The 19,306-nt window shown below is 42.2% G+C and overlaps 1 protein-coding gene across 6 annotated transcripts in view; it reads left to right on the top strand.

Annotated features, from left to right (window-relative positions):
• Nucleotides 1-19,306, top strand: part of LOC135550114 (CUGBP Elav-like family member 3) — a 63,185-nt gene that overhangs the window by 24,354 nt on the left and 19,525 nt on the right. For 2 of the 6 annotated variants that reach the window (XM_064980617.1, XM_064980616.1), the window contains exons 1-4: nt 6,464-6,793; nt 11,722-15,460; nt 15,985-16,256; nt 16,813-16,895. In XM_064980617.1, the coding sequence (XP_064836689.1) occupies nt 16,112-16,256; nt 16,813-16,895 (228 nt within the window). In that variant the 5' untranslated portion in view covers nt 6,464-6,793; nt 11,722-15,460; nt 15,985-16,111. Of the gene's footprint in view, nt 1-1,118; nt 1,296-4,635; nt 6,794-7,344; nt 7,706-11,721; nt 15,461-15,984; nt 16,257-16,812; nt 16,896-19,306 lie in introns of those variants that run through there. The other 4 variants (XM_064980615.1, XM_064980612.1, XM_064980613.1 and 1 more) reach the window with 4 other exon arrangements.

Below are 19,306 nucleotides of genomic sequence, written 5' to 3'. Positions count from 1 at the left end.
ATTGATCACGTAATTTCGGATACTTGAGGGTTAGACGTATTTACTATTATATTGTTAAATAGCATTTGTCACAACACCTTGAAGTCTGTTTAAATTAGAAGCCATTATTCAGAGCAGTGGTCACCAACCTTTATCTGAGTCGATCACTTTCGCAGTCAAAAAGCAAGCTGAGATCTAAGACTCAGATTTTTTTATTTTTTATAAATATGAATTCAAATGTAACATTAACCAAATAAAAAACTTTCTGTCGGAATGAGGTTTGTGCAGTTGGCCTAATAGCCTACATCATCACAGTATTTTGGCTATATGCCTGGCCTGCCAATATTGTTCTTCTCAGACCATATTACATTTCAAAACTCGAGCTATGATAATAAAATAGATCAGTTGGTGTAGCACTTGCAAGGTACATCTGAGCATAAATAGAAATGTTCAAGTATTTGCTTTTTTATTTTACTGCACTGATGGTACCTGTATCTGATGGTCATGGTGCTTTCAAGACAACTGAACTCGGGGTAACAACGAGGTCAAATCACGACGTCAGTCATCTTCATGTCGTAAAGTCGCAGCTCAAGGCAGGTGCCCAAGTTCCCGACTTGGAATTTCGAGTTGGACGCCTGTTCAAAATTATTTTTCCCAGTTGGATCTCGTTTTCCCCCCCGAGTTCCCAGTTGCCTTGAAAGCACTGAAGTCTGAGATTTCGGAGTTCCCAGTTTTGAACACGGCATCATTCTCAGCAGAGGGAGGGAGTAGGAGAGGATCCACCTCTCACGGTCCCTGCTCTCTCCTTCCTTTCTTCTGATGAGACTGAACAGAGAGAGGGAACAGTCTTCCACCTGATGGCAAAACTCGAGTCTCACAGCATCTGCACCAATTCACGTTCATATGACCAGAGAAAGTGAAATATTGCTAATAATAAAAATGCAGGGTGTTCGATACACTTGGCTACTCATTCATTGCAGCTGCAGCTCAAGTGGAAGTAGAGAGAAGCACATTTTATGTTTTGTAATGGTGTTGAATAGAACTTACATGAACTCATAAAACCAGCAGTTTTTTACTGTATTCTTTGACAGTCTCTCATGGTTTTAACGAATTAAAATCTATTTTCCTATTTCCCCTAGGAGTGAGTCCATGTGGTTCTTTGGGCTCACCCTCTCCAGCCAAGACCATCCCTCCTGCCCCAGTAGCCCCCCAGGTAGCCAGCCCTCTGACCAGCATCCTGTCCAAAGTGGACATGACTCCCGAGGAGCTCTTCGGTGCACTGTCCGAATCCCAGGGGCAGGCCAGCGGGCTGAAGGGTGAGAAACTGTGTGGTAGAGCAAATTTTAAAGAGCGACTGAGCTCATCGTTTTGCTCATTAAGAAAAACTAGATATCAGTCCTGGTGGTGTGGTTCGATGTGTGTTATCGTACCCTGTCAGTTACTGGTGTTCGTCGCTCTTGAAACACCATAGCAGCAACCGCTATTAGCCTACCACTTCCTCCGAATAGTCAGAAGAAAAATGTTATTAATTTAGACTTTTTTGCAGAGTACAATGCACAATTTTGCATCTAGCTAAGTTGTTTGGGGATTTTGGTATTTCTCAAGTACAAAAATGTGCATGAAAACTAGCAGAGTGCACTTCAGACTATCAAGTCCACAGCTACTATCTATGACCAGATTATGTGTCTATCTGGTGCTGTTTCATAGCGAATCATGTTACAAAACCGGGCACGGCGGGACACAAGATGCTTGCGAATGGGTTTAGAATTTTTCGAATAAGAAGTGGCAGTTGGGATACAAGTAAGTGTGCATCTTCTCAATTCTCATTCTGCCCAAAACCATTAGACTCCTCAGTGCTTGACTTGGGCAGGTCATAGAACTCAGTACTGGCACCTCATATTTTCTACTGCTTGAGTTCCTGCACCTCTAAGTGGCCACTCCAAAAAGGGCTTAGGGGCCAAATGTTCTTTAAACATACACCGAACAAAATTATAAACGCAACATGCAACAATTTCAAAGAATTTACTGAGTTAGTTCGTATGTGGAAATATGTCAATTTAATTAATTAGGTAATCTATGGATTTCACATGTCTGGGAATATAGATATGCATATGTTGGTCACAAATACTTTTTTTTAAAATAAATGGCGGAAACTACAACACGCTTTTATACACCTTTTGATCCAGAGCATCCCAAACAAGCTCAGTGGTGACATGGCTGAGTATGCAGGCAATGGAAGAACTGGGACTTTTTTAGCTTCCATGAATTGTGTACAGATCCTTACGACATGGGGCTGTGCATTATCATGCTGGTGATGGCGGTGGATGAATGGCACGATAATGGGCCTGAGGATCTCGTCATGGTATCTTTGTGCATTAAAATTGTCATCGAAGGTGAACATTTGCCCACTAGTCGGTTAGGACGCCGAACTGCAGTCAGGTCAAGACCCTGGCGAGGATGACGAGCACACAGACGAGCACACAGACGAGCTTCCCTGAGACGATTTGTGCAGAAATTCTTCGGTATTGCAAATCCGCGGCTGGTCTCAAAAGATCCCGCAGGTGAAGAAGCCAGAGGTGGAGGTCCTGGGCTGCTGTGGTTAAACGTCTGCGTTTGTGAGGCCGGTTGGACATACTGCCAAATTCTCTAAAATGACGTCGGAGGCGTCTTGTGTTAGAGAAATGAACATTCAATTGTTATACAGTCAGCATAACAATTGCACGCTCACTCAAGTTGAGACATCTGGCATTGTGTTGTGATAAAACTGCTCATTTTAGAGTGGCTTTTTATTGTCCCCAGCAGAAGGTGCACCTGTGTAATGATCATTGTTTAAGCTACTTGATATGCCACACTTGTCAGGTGGCTGGATTATCTTGGCAAAGGAGAAATGCTCACTAACAGGGATATCAAGAAATTTGTGCACAACATTTGAGAGAAATAAGCATTTTGTGCACGTGGAACATTTCTGGGATCTTTTATTTCAGCTCATGTTACACTGAACAAAAATATAAAAACGTAACATTGGCCACGTTGTCTTATGTAAACTAGTCAGGCGCTGTGTAATGTGGGCAAGTCTGTCTTTTTTGGGGCGGCAGGGTAGCCTAGTGGTTAGAGCGTTGGACTAGTAATCGAAAGGTTGCAAGTTCGAATCCCCGAGCTGACAAGGTACAAATCTGTCGTTCTGCCCCTGAACAGGCAGTTAACCCACTGTTCCTAGGCCATCATTGAAAATAAGAATTTGTTCTTAACTGACTTGTTTAGTAAAATAAAGGTAAAATTAAAAAAAAAAAAAAAAAAATTATGGGGAGGATACAGCACAATCTGCAAAACTGTTTGTCCATACATGACAATTTTCCTTAGCCACAACAATCCCGTGTTAGTGGGCATCGAAATCAAAACCCAAGTACAACCCCATGTAATTTGTGCCTAATTAAGTTACACAAATCTCACAACTCTGTTTTGGAATATACTGACTTACACTTTTTAGTCAATTTTGGCACTGGAAGACATGTCTGACCAATATTGAGGCCACATAGACCGCCGCGCCACTCGGGAGCCCTGAGGCACTGCATCTCAGTGCTAGAGGAGTCACTACATACCCTGGCTCGATTCCAGGCTGTATCACAACCGGCCGTGATTGAGAGTCCCATAGGACGGCGCACAATTGGCCCAGTGTCGTTAGTTTGGCCGGGGTAGGCCCTCATTGTAAATAAGAATTTGTTCTTAACTGACTTGCCTAGTTAAATAAAATACACAGGGTACTTTCAACCAGAAAAGTTGGCCGTTGTATTGAGTTGCCCTTTAACCCTTGTGGGAATTGGCCTATATGGATAGGACTACATTAAAATGTTTCTTCCAGAAGAAATATGAAAGGCATAACCATGGTAGCAATTGAAAGAGAACAGTTTGGAGACCATGGGAGAAGTATTAGTCCAAAGGTGAGGACACAACAGTTCACCTGACACAAGAATTTGAGTGAGAGGACGAACTGGTGTCTCCAAGTAGCCACAGAGTTCCTATGCAGTTTCAATGAACTTTAATGTTTTTTTTGTTAGCTCTTCTAGCTTTGCCGTTGAGGAACTAGAGCAAGCACACTTCTAGTTGTTTTGCATCACCGCCATCACACAATTACGGTTGTTATTTACGCAATCCAAAAACGGTCCATTATAAATCGCAATCTGGGTCAGGTGGGCATTTGAAAGCTTGTTCTATTGCCAACATGGCTCGCTAAGTGATAAAATGCGGTCTTAATGTTAAGCTTTCACAAGGCAAATCAGAGAAACCGGTTGTAATTGGTGGACAAAGAAAGGAGTCATGAGTGCATTCAGTTGCTTGTGCTTCTTCAAATGTCTTCACAAACAGGCTCATTCTGCCCAGGTTATGGCACCATATCTTGTAACGAACTGTACATCAAACCTAGTGATCATAAATGTTGACACTATCACAAGTTTTATGATTTGGAAATGTGATGTGCACATTTTGGATATCGTTTTTCTTGACTGCTATTTGAGTAGCAAAGGTGGTGACAGACAAGGAGTGTAAATCTTTATTCTGCTATCACTCATTTTATTGTATTGGGTGAGAATCATTCAGATTCGTACAATGGACTTCGCTATTCGTAGTTGTCATGTATTTTAACACACGTCTCCTTCTTAGGCCTCTCCACTCGTCTGAACAGTCCAGCGGAAAACCTCTCCTCAAACTCCCCCAGTACAGGCAAGCTCCCTCCCTCTGCCTCCACCCCTACAGCACCCTCTCGAGGCCTTCCTCTCACCTCTTCTACACTTGAACCAAACCCATCAGCCCCTGCAGTGGGGAACACCACCGCCGTCCCTCAGGCAGCGTCCCTTCCCCAGTCCACACTTCTTTTAGCCATCGGCCCTCATAGAGGGCCGGTCCTGGGGCAGGAGAAAGAAGAAAAGCCTTCCGCTTCCAGCCTGGAGTCCAAGATCCACAGCTTCCTGCAGGGTAATCCTGGCTTTAATGCCTTTAACCTGGGTTTGGCTAGTGTGGCCGTCCAAGCGGGAGGCAACACCCTGAGCCCCTTAGCGGGTACAGAGACCCAGGGGGGCACTCCAGTACGGGACGAGGCCGGAGGAGGCACCCCCACCCTGGATGAGATCATGGACACTCCGGGAGGAGCAGAGCCCTTCCTGGCCAAACAAGGTCAGATCTCTGGGGTTCCTAAACCAGAAGATGGCAGCCTGTCTCTGTCTCCAACTGCCTGCCATAACCAAGCTTGGCAGGATCCCAACAACACTCATGGCCATTTAGGACTACATCCAGGAGCGCCTAATGGTCAAGGGTACCACCGGTTGCCTTATGAAGGAAAGGAAGAGATGCATGGAATAGCTCCTTCTCTCAGAGAGTCTGGATTGGCCCATTACCAGCCCATCACGACACAGGTGTCAGCCCCAACCCTTGGGGAGGGGTTACTCAGTAACACACCAGGAGGGCCTCCGGCAGGGCTAAATGCTGACGTGAGTGAAGGAGGATGGTATGGTAATCCCTACCTAAAGGGACAGGCCCTGCATCCCAGCAACCACAACATGGCTGCCTCAGGTGCAGGAGATGGCAAAACCCCCATGTCAGGACTGTATGCATACCAGGGGGAGGGGCAGAAGCAGCCCTACCAAACAAGGGATCCTCATGCTCTGCCTTTCCAGCAGGGGGCCAACCCCTCAAGCTTCCTCAACAGCCCTCTGCCCCCCATTCCCCAGCTGCCCCCACCGCCCTTCCCTGGGATACCAGCCCCACTGCAGGACTACCTGGGCCCGTCCGCGTCTGTGATGGTGCCTGTGGAGGCCACTTCACCAAACCCTGAGATTGAGGATGACAGGGCGGGCGTCAGTACATTGGGTGGTCCGGTGATTATCAGTGACCCCTATCACCCAGATGTCCTTCATCGCCACGCAGATGACCCATATCACCCTGACGATTTCCGTCGTCACCCCGATGACCTCCACGGCCACTCCGATTTACTCCGTCAGCCTGACAACCTGCATCACTTTGACGACTTCCATCGCCATCACGACGACCTCCGCCGGCACCCTCACGATCTCTGTCACCCAGACGATCGCTATTATCACCCAGATGATTTCCACCATCTACCTGTAGACGATCCTCATTATCCTTATAGAGTCAGAGAGCGTCTCACTCCCCCCCTCTCTCCCTCAGAAGACCCTTACTACTATAACTACCCTCCACGCAGCCCTTCCCCTCCATATGGTCACAGACACCCTCTTCCCCCTCACATGAACCTGCACCACCCTGACCACATGCCCCTGCCTCCCCATCCTCTCCACCTCACTCGCCATCCACACCTGAGAGGCCTCCCGCGGGGACCCCCACGCCCACCTCTCTATAGCCCCATGTTCAGGGGCAAACGGCCTGGGCCTCCTTTCGGTGGACACCCCAGAGGTGGGGGGCCAGGTGGTCCGTTCTTTCCCCAAAAAAGACCACACCTACCTCCACGGTTCTGACTTGTCAACTGACTTGGTTCACATCAAATTAGTGCTTAGTCTACCGGATTTCATTGAGGCAGGCGACGTGACACATGGAGGGGTAGAAGAGGAGGCGGATAAGAAATGAGTTGGGGAAAGAAGCTGAAGACTTCAGGTGTACTTTTTAAACCAAGAAGGGGAGCAGAGAAGAGGCCTGAGGAAGAGGGGAGTAGATGAGTACAGTTGAAGGAGGAGTAAATTGGGAGGATCTTAAGGAAGAGAGGATGAGTGAAGACGTGGATCTGGAGCAAGAGGGAATGGAGAAGTCTGCCTGAACAACGGAGATGCAGCGGAATAAAAGAAGATAAGAGGTGGATATATAATTCAGTTTGATTATTGTTCTCATATTTGTTTGAGTATAAAACATTGCATTAAATCTTTAGTTCATTTCCCCCTCTGAATTAGCTCTAAGCTTGCATATATGCTTGTGTGCATGCGTTAGCGTGAGTCACATCTAAGACGACTGTTCATTATTTAAACTGCATTTTAAGACGTTCTTTTGCAAAGTAGGCTTAAGTGTCAGAGAGAGGTAGTTACTGCTGTTTCTCTTGTCATTTTTCAATTAAAAGTTGAGGTCTACTTTCCCTTTGCAAAGACCTAACAGAGATCCCAACAGCCGAGATAATTGCTCCTAAGTGGTCTCTTTTTGTTTACACTACATTTTATGTAAGTAGACACAAAGAGAACGTAAACGTAATATTATGTTCTACAATATCCGTTTGTGTAGCTGGGGGACAATGATAAATTCCATAAATGTTATGACTTTGAATATTATAATTGTTAAGCAAAACTTTGTTCAGTGTGCATAGTGCGAAAGATTTAATCCTTTACTGGCTGTGTCATCACTTCTCTCATTTCTCAGAGAAGGATGACACCGGCACAGGGCTAATAGAATAAAACCGGGGGGGGGGAATGTTGCCCCTAAACGACAAAGAAGAAAATATCATTTTGGAGCTGGATCAAGAAACTCCACTTTCCGTCTTCAACTATCTTTTACTTGTACTGGCTTTAATAAAAACCTGAGTTTGAAAACCGCAGTGGGAGGTTACTTTCTTTCTCAGTCTTGGGAAATGCCTCTCGCCTGAGTTATGTTTGCCTTTAATTCTTCCTCCATGATTCCTTCCCATCACCACTTCCACAGTAACATTGATGCCCCTCGGGGTTGTGGTCAATTCAAGTTGTAAACTGATGTTCCAATTCAATAAAAAATGCATTATTGAGAAGCTATTTTCAATGACTTCTCTATATTGAAAGGGAGATGGTATATGTTTTGGATTTAAATTCAAATCATTTCCTGGGTTTGTTGACTTCTGTTTGTGTTCTAACTGACCTCAACCATGATGTCCATGCACTAAATGAAAATCTAACAAATGTAAGTGCGTAGTCATCTGGTGTACTGTAGGAAGTGAATAGCCTAAGTGATTCACTTCTGTTGCCATGCAACGTGCTGCGTAATTCATTTACTTAGAATGGGAGGTTTAGAAATTAGATTTGAGCTCGTGGCCATGTAGGAGTAGCCCACTGGTGCCTGATACAAAATGGTTGAGACGCACCAGGAGACTCATTCTGTGACCACAGTGCAAACATTCACTGACCTGTCACAAAGATATATAGTGCCCTCTGTAATTATTGGGACAGTGAACAATTTGTTCTACTTTTGGCTTTGTTCTCCAGCACTTTTGTATTTGAAAGTATACAACGGCTGAGGTTAAAGTGTAGACTGTCAGCTTTAATTTGAGGTTATTTTTATCCATATCAGATGAGCCATTTAGAAAATATAGCACTTTATGTACCTAGTCCCCTCCCATTATAGGGGACCAAAAGTATTGGGACAAATTTAATGTGTGTTAAAGTAGTCAATTTTAGTATTTGGTCACATAGTCCAAGCACACAATGATCACATCAAATGTGTGACCCTACAAACTTGTTGGATGCATTATATTATAGTTATGGTTGTTTCAGATTATTTTCTGCCCAATAGAAATGAATGGTAAATAAGAATACAATATGTTTCTAAACACTTCTACATTGTGGATGCTACCATGATTATGGATAGTTAGACGCACAAATATCATCCAACAATTTGAGTCCAGCTTGGCATAGTCATTGCTTGCGAAGGAATATGGGGCCAAATACTGAACTTTTGACTACTTTTAATACGCATAGGTAAATTTGTCCAGATACTTTTGGGACTCTAAAATGGGGGGGACTATGTACAAAAAAAAAAGAGCTGTAACCTCTAAAAGGTTCACCCGATAGGGATGAAACCTCAAACTAAAGCTGACAGTATGCACTTTCACCTCATCGTCATTGTTTGATTTCCAATCCAAACTTTGAGTATACAGCCGAAACAAGGAAAAAATGCACATTACGGAGGGCAATGTAAAACAAGTGACACAATGTTAATACACGATTGGTTAGATTGACCTGTTGATTGGCTTTTAGATCGGGGGCCTTATTCATAAAGCATCTCAGAGTAGGAGTGTGGATTTAAGATAGGTTTTGCCATTTTTGATCACAATAAAGATTTTATGGACATTTAACCTGATCCTAGGTCAGTACTCCTACTCTGATACACATGGACCCAGATTGAATTAGCTTTCAATCAATTTAGAAAATAAAAGTACATCCAAAAACAGCTGGATCTGCTGTTCCTAGATGTTTGTGAATAGTAACTTATGTTAAATAATGAATGTGGTTAGTGAAGGACCTTTTTAGGTTACCTAAACAGGATGAGACAATGCCCTGCCTTCGGTTTAAGTTTTCGCTGCCTGTGCTCACTATTATTAGAGAACGGCCATCACCCATGGCCTGATTCACTATGCTTCCTTGGAAAATAGTACTTATAGGCCTGGGGTCATATAGGAGTGCTTAGAATCAGTTTAGATCACAAGAATGGACCTGGGGAAATGGATCCTAGATTAGCACCACTACTCTTGACACGCTTTTATGAGTCTTGCAGATCCTCTGTAATGTTGCAGTGCTCTTATGCTTTACTAAAAAGATGAGCTTTGATCAGTTTTGTCATTTAAATGACTTGCAGCCAGTTCTGCAGTGCTGGTTTAAATTCTGGCCTTGACCATGACTTCAATAGAATACTTTATATATGACATTCTTTACAATACCAAAATAAACCAAACACAAATTGTGTCAGAACTAATATGTCTGAGTAGGCATTGAATAAATAATGCAGGAATAATCTGTGGTGTAAAAAGTACTCAATTGTCATACTTCAGTAAAAGTAGAGACCTTTTTTAATAGAAAATTACTCAAGGTAAAGTGAGCCACCCAGTAAAATTCTACATGAGTAAAAGTCAAAGTATTTTGTTTTAAATATACTTGTGCCAAAAGTAGCTAATTGCTCAAATATATTTTATCAAAAGTGAAAGTATAAATAATTGAAATTGTCTTAAGCAAACCAGACCACCATTCTTGTTTTTTTATTATTATTTACGGATAGCCAGGGCCACACTCAATCACTCAAATAATTTACAAATGAAGCATGTGTGTCTAGTGAGTTCGCCAGATCAGAGGCAGCAGGGGATGTTCTCTTGATAAATGTGTGAATTTGACAATTTTCTTGTCCTGCTAAACATTCAAAATGTAACGAGTACTTTTGAGTCAGGGAAATGTAGGGAATAAAAAGTACATTTTCTTTAGGGATGTAGTAAAGTACAGGTCAAATATAAGTAGTAAAGTACGGATACCCCCAAATACTACTTAAGTACTTTACACCACTGAATAATATGTTATGAAGACATTTATTGAAATGTAATTGAAGTATTTTTTTTTTTAAAGTTAATTGGAAATAGACCAGATCATTGTATAATTTTGGATTTTTTTCAGTAAGGGGAGCTACACAAAAACAACCAAACTATATGTGATCATTTTACATATTGCGAAATGCATCCGTGTGTCGTCCCTGACCACTATGTGAAAACGTTTTTTTCCGTTTTGCTATAAGTAATAATCGGGATGACGTAGGCCTATATAAAATGGTAATCAAAGTGTAGGGTAATATTAGACATACTGTAGATGTGTATGTTGTATACAAACAAACGTGGGCAATGTTCAGTACTCGGGCGCTAGATGTCAGTAAAGGTTCTCATAGGCATTTGTCTCGCAATAAGAACATATGCTAATCGGAAGAACGGTCGGATAACGTCTGAGCAATTTGAGACACGCAGCATAGTGTTTTAAATGTAAAAGTGAAATAAAAAGCACACCGCGTTTGTTCCTTTGCATCGCACGGTCTTGGTTGACGTGTAGCTTACTGTTTGTTGCCTATTCATAAGTGCCTCCTTATCTGACGAGAGCATGGGACGTTTCCCTGCTCATCTTTAGGGCCCCGCATTGTAATTTTAAGGTATTGACGAATGTTTAAAGTTGTGTACAATCAGTGCGCAGAACCTTGCATAAAAAAGGTTTTTCGTGTGCGCGTTTTCGAACTGTGCAGGTCAGAGGCGTGTTCAGCAGGACGTACCGTTCAGATAGAAATTTGCTATGTTGGACAGACATGGCTACACCGACATGTAGATGAAGGAATCAACTCGGTCCTATTCATTGAATTTCTATATGCAACGTTCAAGAACGTTTTGCAACTGAACGTGGCCCAGGCGCTGGCACATTCAGGAAAAAGGGATTGACGCACAAAGATGAAAGATATAGGACAAATATAGGTACAGGATAATATCCGACAAAATAGTGACGTTGTTACTAATGTTGAATGGAAAACGATAAGAGAGAACCACACTAAGTGTACCTATAATCAAAGAACAAAAATGTTATAAAAAATAAAAAAAACATGTATATTTTACATAACCTTTAATTTAACTAAATGAAATGCATCCCTCTGACATTTTCATGTTCAAATAGCCCTTCATTTAGTCCTTTATCGGTGTAGTGCTCATGGAAGGTCATTCCATGAGAGCAACATTACTTAAAAAAAATAAAAAAACATGACTTGCAGCGTTAACCTACCATGGTCTCGACAAAAAAAGAAACAATAGTGCAGGTAGCCCTACCGGTTGTTAAAAAGGTGAAAACCTTTTGTTTTCATAAAACAACTGTGAAGTGATGTCCAGCTCTGGATCTGAGCATTTGCCCTTACTATGATAATGGTTAGCTTCATTTATCGTGTATTGTTCTATTTTAGGTGCTTTATTGATTTTTTTTTTTCCTTGCCTTACTCTGTTGTAATACCTCTTTTCTTTCCATCTTTCCTTTCTCCTGTTAACAGTGATTATGGTGACCTGTGTAAGGAGTGGGAAACTACTGGCATGAGTGACGAGACAACAAGGACCGATATCTCCTCAACATCCACTAACCCGGGTAATGAAACGTTTAACACCGCTAAATAAATACTAAATACAGGTTAGTTTCTCTGACACAGATGAATCCTAATCATGGTCTAAAATTCTAGCTCAAGTGAGAATCTCTATTGAAAATGCTTGTGTGTCCAGGATTAGGCATAATCTGTGTCTGGGATAGCTCCCATGTATGACTGGCCTTGTGTTGGCCATAATTTAGTTGAAGAAAGTAATTTTATTGATCATTTCCACAGGTTTGTGAAACAATTTAAGTCAAGATACTGTACGTAGTTATTCAAGCACCCTCTAGTGGTGCAATGTGTCTTATTTGAGAAGAACCACAATGATATTGTCATGGTGGTGGTATGATTGACTAAGGCTGCTTCCCAAATGGCACCCCGGTCAAAAGTAGTGCACTATATAGGTAACCTCGTTCCCAGACACTTCTGCCCAAATGCATGGAAGGTCTAGTTGACCAATACGTCAAACTAAGCATTCGTTAGCCAATAAGAAAGATGTGAATCTCCCGGCGTGATAGGCATTGGCTTAATCTACCAACCAATCATCTCCCCCTACAGCTTCCCCCATGTGTCTTGTGCACCTCTGTCGTATCAGAGAGGGCGATGCAAAATATTTTAATCATTCCAAAATCTGTCCACGAAAAATAAGCCCACAAGTTGAGTAATTTTTGTATGGAGGTAAATGAGTGTCGAATTTGGTCAACATTTTTTTTATTGCTAATTTGCTACTTGAGGCTTATTTGATCTAATGTAAGTCTAATAATGGTTAGGTTGTTACGAATGGCATTTCGGCAACTTTGAAAAAATGTACTTTATATCGTAGTAGTGCCTGTTGTCATAGAGCTAGTGGAGTCATCATGGACATAACCCGTTTTACCATGGTTACTGCCCTCACCGTTTTAACATGGATACAGCCATTGAAGGCTTCCACAATTCCGCCATGGGTGGGAAATCCTCTGAGCCAATAAAGATTGTAGCTGTGCCATTATAGCGCCATTGAGGCAAAGATGAGTCCTCTGTCTAGCTCTATGGCCTCTTCACACACTTATCTCCTTTTTCATTGGCTAGAATGATCCCACCTGATCTCGCTTCCTCCCCCCCTGCCTTCCATGTATTTCCATTGTTGGAGTGGTATATCTACTATCTTGTCAATATAATATACAATCTTTGGTTGTAGTGGTCTGATGTCTTGGCAATAAAGAGATTGTAACTCTTATTGGGATAGTCCCTCCCCATGCGACACACATCGACCACAGATTTTAATGGTGTAGGCTTTCTTCTCTGTGAAGCCATTGGCTGGCTAGCTAGCTATTTTCTTTGCTAATTAGCAAGCTGGAAGTTTTGTTTTTGCTAGCACACTGGCACAAGTTCCTGCCCGGGTCATGCCTCCATTTGGAGCAATGCCTTGCGGTCGTGTGATTCGCTCAAGTTAAATGATGACAAATACTTTACTCAATAAGTCACTCACATAGAATTGCATGATCATTCACACTAGGCCCACTTTGCATCGTTGATATCCTAGGCTCATATGCGATGTGCGCAATAGCACTGTAATGAGGTTACTATAAATTGAATAGGGGCCCATTGGGGACACATTGAGCCTAATGTGTACCTGCTAAACTCAACTGGCCAACTGGCTGTATTGTTATGACTGATTTGCTGTGTGTAACTTTGTCCCATCTCTTTGAATGTCTCTTGAGGAGAGAGGTCAAAGTGAGGAGGAGAACCAGAGGGGAGCAGAGTGGTTGTGTCACTTAGCCAGGGACAGGAAGTACAGCCAGAATGAGTGAGCTTGGTGCCGCAAACATGCGACCAGACAGGTTAAGCTCTCTGTTTTACTTACACACACACAGTATTCTACTTTGGAAAATTCTGTACATTTAAACCATGTATTTTTAATTAACAGATTTGATTCAAATAAAAGCAATAATATGTATGCTTCTCTTTACACAATAAAATATGTATTATCATAACTCTTTTTATTGCTCAGTTACTTGTATCTTTTGCTTATACCTTAAACTGACATGTCCATTGTTGATGCATTATGAGGCAGTGAGTGACAGTCTAGGTACTCCCAACTGTGTTGATAGGATCATCATATTCATATTCGCTGGATAGATCACACTTTTATATTTTACAGAAAATGTTCTATCTTGAGAATGTCACCGCTGACATCAAGCAGTAGAAAATGTGAGGTGCAGGTACTCGGCTCAAGTGAGCCCCTGCTCAAGTCAAGCCCTAAGCCTAACTTTTTCTTCTTCTTGTCAATTGACATGCACCATCTGAAATAATCACCTGCCAATTTCAACTATTTTCTAAATGTCAACCATTGTATTGTATCATCAAGATGAGTAAGAAACTCTAAAGTTTTTAGTCTAAAGTTCTTAGTCCATGCATGTGCTTAGGGATGGAAGTGGGGACATGATTTAAGGAGGGATGATAGATGGCAAATTTAAGAAATGGTTTGGGTTGGGTACAATAAATATTGAGGGGGAAAAAAGATTCAAACACCACTGGCTATTTAAAACTGGGAAAAACCCAGTCGGGGTTTCGGCAAGAGCTCATACAACTATCTGTTTTTCATTGTGAGAAAATCTTGTCCTGTACCTGTTTATTTGAAGTGCCATGATTAGGTATGTGCGCATAAGTGAATGCTGTCATGTGGGCCTATTATTTACATGTTCGCTCATTGAGGGTAAAGTGGGTGTGTGCAGCAGAACCATTCAAATGACTTATGACATATGTCAAATTTTAAAGAGATGTATGTTTTTATTTATTTTTTGTCAATCGAAGTTTGTCAGCGACCGCGTCTACAACCATTTCAGCACCGCGGTCAGCTCTCACTACTAGAACAAAAGACAGATTTGCATCCCTTGATGTCAGGCACCGTCAAAAAGTGCATGGCTGAAAGGAAGGACGAAAACATGTCAAAACCAAAAATCCCTCTCATAGATTATAAAAGTATAATTTAGTCCAATAAATGTTAAGTATTATATGATTAAGTAATCGATTTTGTATCATTATGTTGTCTCATTCTGCACAGTCAAAAAAAGAGAATGGAGGAAATGTGGTCTTAAGACCAGTCCTGGTAGAATTCTTAGACGCTTCCTAACGGCAGACATCACGGCTTGTTACAACCTAAGGGAGCATATAGATCGACAGGGAGGGAGACACCGGTTTACGACGTCAAAGGCAACGGAGTACACAGAGCCAGCCAACGCGGGAGCGAGCGGCAGCAATAGTCTACCATTTCCTGTGTTGGACCATAGGGAACCTTTTATTATAACCACAAAACGCTTGAGAAATCCCAAAGAGGTTGTCATTTTTTTTTTCGAAAATCCAATTTTGTGTGTATTTAGTGGAACATCGGGTTTGTACACGTAACACAAATCAAAACTACGAGATAAAGCATCACACGCTCATGTTTATGGATAAAGGACGTCGTCGCTTGGATTTGTTCGGTGCGCTCTTTTGGGGGTAACTTGTCAAGGCACGGATTCAGAGGGGTCCTACATTAGACAAATTTAATTGAACAGGAGAATAGACAGAAACCGAAAATAAACCCTATTTGACAAGGGACAGAGGAGAACGGGTGATTCTGCTCTCAACTAACTGCGAGACGAAGGAGAGGATCAAGGAGGAATAGTAGGTGAGGATTTTCTCTTAACGTATGTACAATTATGTTCAATTCATTGTTATCGTCACCCCATCTTGACAAAGGGACCAAACACGCCATACGTTGACACAACGTGACAGTATAGCCTATGGGTTTAAACAAGCAGTTTAGACCCATAGAGGGTTGAACAAAGGAGTACTTCGATGTCTGTTTATTTACATTAATTTACCCGTGTAAACAACGATGTTAGTCAGAACCTAATAATAGGTTATCAGCTCATCAATTTCCCGATTTGTTTATTTTTGGTGCGGGGACTGATTACAAACAATTACAGGGAAAACCATTGCAATTAATTTATAATTGCAACATTCCAATATATTTTGCATGGCTATACCAACCGATGACCGTGATAGCTCCTGCTATTCAAAACATTGAAAGAAAATGAAAGTAGCTATGCATTTGAAGAATAAATGAATAATTTAGACTAGACCTCTTCTTCTCATCTGTTCCTCTGTCGTTGTGTTCTAAACACCTTCCCTCGCTCTCCTCGTCTCCAGGACCGAGTTGAAACCTTTGCCGGTCATCTCCACATTATCCGAATATCTATAGGTCCTCCCCGCTCCTTCTGACCACATTTCCAGTGTCCGTCCTCGGTGCGCACATCCCTGCTCCCACACCGTGTCAATGAAGGAGGCCGACGCAATCAAGCTCTTCATTGGGCAGATACCCCGAAATCTTGAGGAGAAGGACTTGAAACCGATCTTCGAACAGTTCGGGAAAATCTATGAGTTGACAGTGATAAAGGACAAGTACACGGGGATGCACAAAGGTAAGGGGAGAGGAGACAACACTGTATAGGCTAGGCTGTAAAGCGCACGGAAATACTTAGTTACAATACATAGTCCTGCTGTCAGGGATTAGACGTTGTTTAGGCTATATGACTGAGCATATTTAGGCTACGAGACCTATGTAACAGGTGCATGGCCACTGGCAGTTAAGTCTTTCTGGCCAGCAATAAATGTGTTTCATCAGTGCACCTTCCAGCTTGTCTTTGTGGTTGTACCAGCTGAAGCAATGGTTGCATCTCAAATGGCACCCTATTCTGTATGTAGTGCACTACTTTTGACAAGGGCCCATAGGGCTCTGGTTAAAGTAGTGCTCTATATAGGGAATGGGTGTCATTGTAGAACATGTAACTTCTCCCATCCATAGGCTTAGTAGCCTATATTCATTTATTTTCTACAACAGAATATTAAAACTCACAGTGCAACCTGCTGCATTTTCTCTCTGCCCATTTGTTGCATCACGGTAAACTAATACATTCCACTTATAGACCTCGTGATCTTTGTTTAAATGGTATAATGAACCCTCAATCCTCCCACCAGGCTGTGCCTTCCTGACATACTGCGAACGAGAGTCTGCCCTCAAGGCCCAGAATGCACTGCACGAGCAGAAGACGCTACCAGGGGTGAGTGCTCTCTCTGACGTTCAACAGCACACACTGTCCGAGTCCCAAATGGCATCCTGTTCCCTATGTAGTGCACTATTGGCTAGAGCCGTATGGGCCCTGGTCAAAATTAGTGCACTGGTACTACGTAGGAAAATCGGGTCCCATTTGGGACACATCCATTCCCATGAGCACAAGGCGGAACAAGTGGCAGTCTACCTCACTGCACTACACACACACACACACAGACACAACAATGTGCCACAGAAAAACATAACTCACTCTGACATGTGAGCTCCACTTCCCTTTGAGCTGATTTGCCCAAGAGGAAGGTCAGGGGCAGCTTTCCTATATTTCCCTATACATGGCGCATCCAGTCAGCGTCTTAGTCATCAACCTACGTCTTGGTGGGTTGGGAGTGACAGCTTAGGGGCATGCCGGAGTTACTTTGCCCTCTCTCGCGTCCCGCACATTCGAAATCAAAGTTAGAGCAGCTTGTTTAGCATAACCAGGCAGCAGGTGTGCTGCCAAGTGACATTTATGGAGCAGAATGTGACATGACAGGCGCTCTCTCTCGGCAGTCTCTATAGAAACAGACGAGTATTGCGTTCCGAATGCTATTGCCTCCGGTGCCTTCAGAAAGTATTCATACCCCTTGAAATATTCCACATTTTGTTGTTACCCATCTAGACACAATATCCCATAATGACAAAGTGAAAACATGTTTAACATTTCTTTTTTTACAAATTTATTGAAAATGAAATACAGATCTCATTTATATACAGTACCAGTCAAAATATGACACACTTGCTCATTCAAGGGTTTTTCTTTATTTTTACTATTTTCTACATTGTAGAATAATAGTGAAGACATAACTATGAAATAACACATGTAGTAACCAAAAAAAGTGTTAAACAAATCAAAAAAAAATATATATATATATATAAAAAAAAAGTTTTTTTTTTTTGTTTTTTTTTTTGAGATTCTTCAAAGTAGCCACCCTTTGCCTTGATGACAGCTTTGCACACTCTTGGCATTCTCTCAACCAGCTTCATGAGGTAGTCACCTGGAATGCATGTAAATTAACAGGTGGGCCTTGTTAAACGTTCATTTCTGGAATTTCTTTCCTTAATGCGTTTTGAGTCAATCAATTGTATTGTGACAAGGTAGGGGTGGTATACAGAAGATAGCCCTATTTGGTAAAAGACCAAGTCCATATTATGACAAGAACAGCTCAAATAAGCAAAGAGAAACAACAATTACTTTAAGACATGAAGGTCAGTCAATCTGGAAAATAAATTCTTCAGAGTTCAAGTAACAGACACATCTCAACATCAACTGATCAGAGGAGACTGCATGAATCAGGCCTTCATGGAAACCTCCACTGCAGGACACCAATAAGAAGAGACTTGCTTGGGCCAAGAAACACAAGCAATAGACCGGTGGAAATCTGTCCTTTGGTCTGATGAGTCCAGATTTGACATTTTTTTGTTCCAAACGCAGTGTCTTGTGAGACGCAGAGTCGGTGAACGGATGATCTCCGCATGTGTGGTTCCCACCGTGAAGCATGGAGGATGTGGTGTGGGGGTTCTTTGCTGATGGCACTGTCTGTTTTTTTTTTAGAATTCTAGGCACACTTAATCTGCATGGCAACCACAGCATTCTGCAACGATACGCCATCCCTTATGGTTTGGGTTTAGAGGGACTCCCATTTGTTTTTCAACAGGACAATGACCCAAAACACACCTCCAGGCTGTGTAAGGGCTATTTGACCAAGAAGGAGAGTGATGGTGCTGCATCAGATGACCTGGCCTCCGCAATCACCCAACCTAAACCAAATTGAGATGGTTTGGGACGAGTCGGACCGCAGAGTGACGGAGAAGCAGCCAACAAATGCTCAGCATATATGGGAACTCCATCAAGACTGTTGGAAAAGCATTCCTCTGAAGCTGGTTAAGAGAATGCCAAGAGTGTGCAAAGCTGTCATCAAGGCAAAGGGTGGCTACTTTGAAGAATCTCAAATATAAAATATATTTTACAGTTATCTCTTTTTGGGGTTTCTACATGATTCCATATGTGTTATTCAATAGTTTTGTTCTCTTCACTATTTTTCTACAATGTAAAAAATAAAAAACCCTTGAAATGAGTAGGTGTGTCCAAACTTTTGACTGGTTCTGTAAATATTCACACCCCTGAGTCAATACTTTGCAGAAGTACCTTTGGCGGTGATTACAGCTTTGAGTCGTCCTGGGTGTGTCTGTATCAGCTTTGCACATCTGGATTTGGGGATTTCCTCCCATTCTTTCTTGCAGATTTTCTCAAGCTCTGTTAAGTTTAGATGAGGAGCGGCGGTGAAAAGCAATCTTCAAGCCTTTCCACGGGTTTTCATTGGGATTGGCTGGGCCACTCAAGGACTTGAATATTCTTGTTCT

This window comes from Oncorhynchus masou, chromosome 12, assembly GCF_036934945.1.
Source record: "Oncorhynchus masou masou isolate Uvic2021 chromosome 12, UVic_Omas_1.1, whole genome shotgun sequence".
NCBI classification, from domain to species: domain Eukaryota; kingdom Metazoa; phylum Chordata; class Actinopteri; order Salmoniformes; family Salmonidae; genus Oncorhynchus; species Oncorhynchus masou.
The sequence above is the reverse complement of the archived record's forward strand: the minus strand, read 5'-3'. Positions and strand labels throughout refer to the sequence as shown.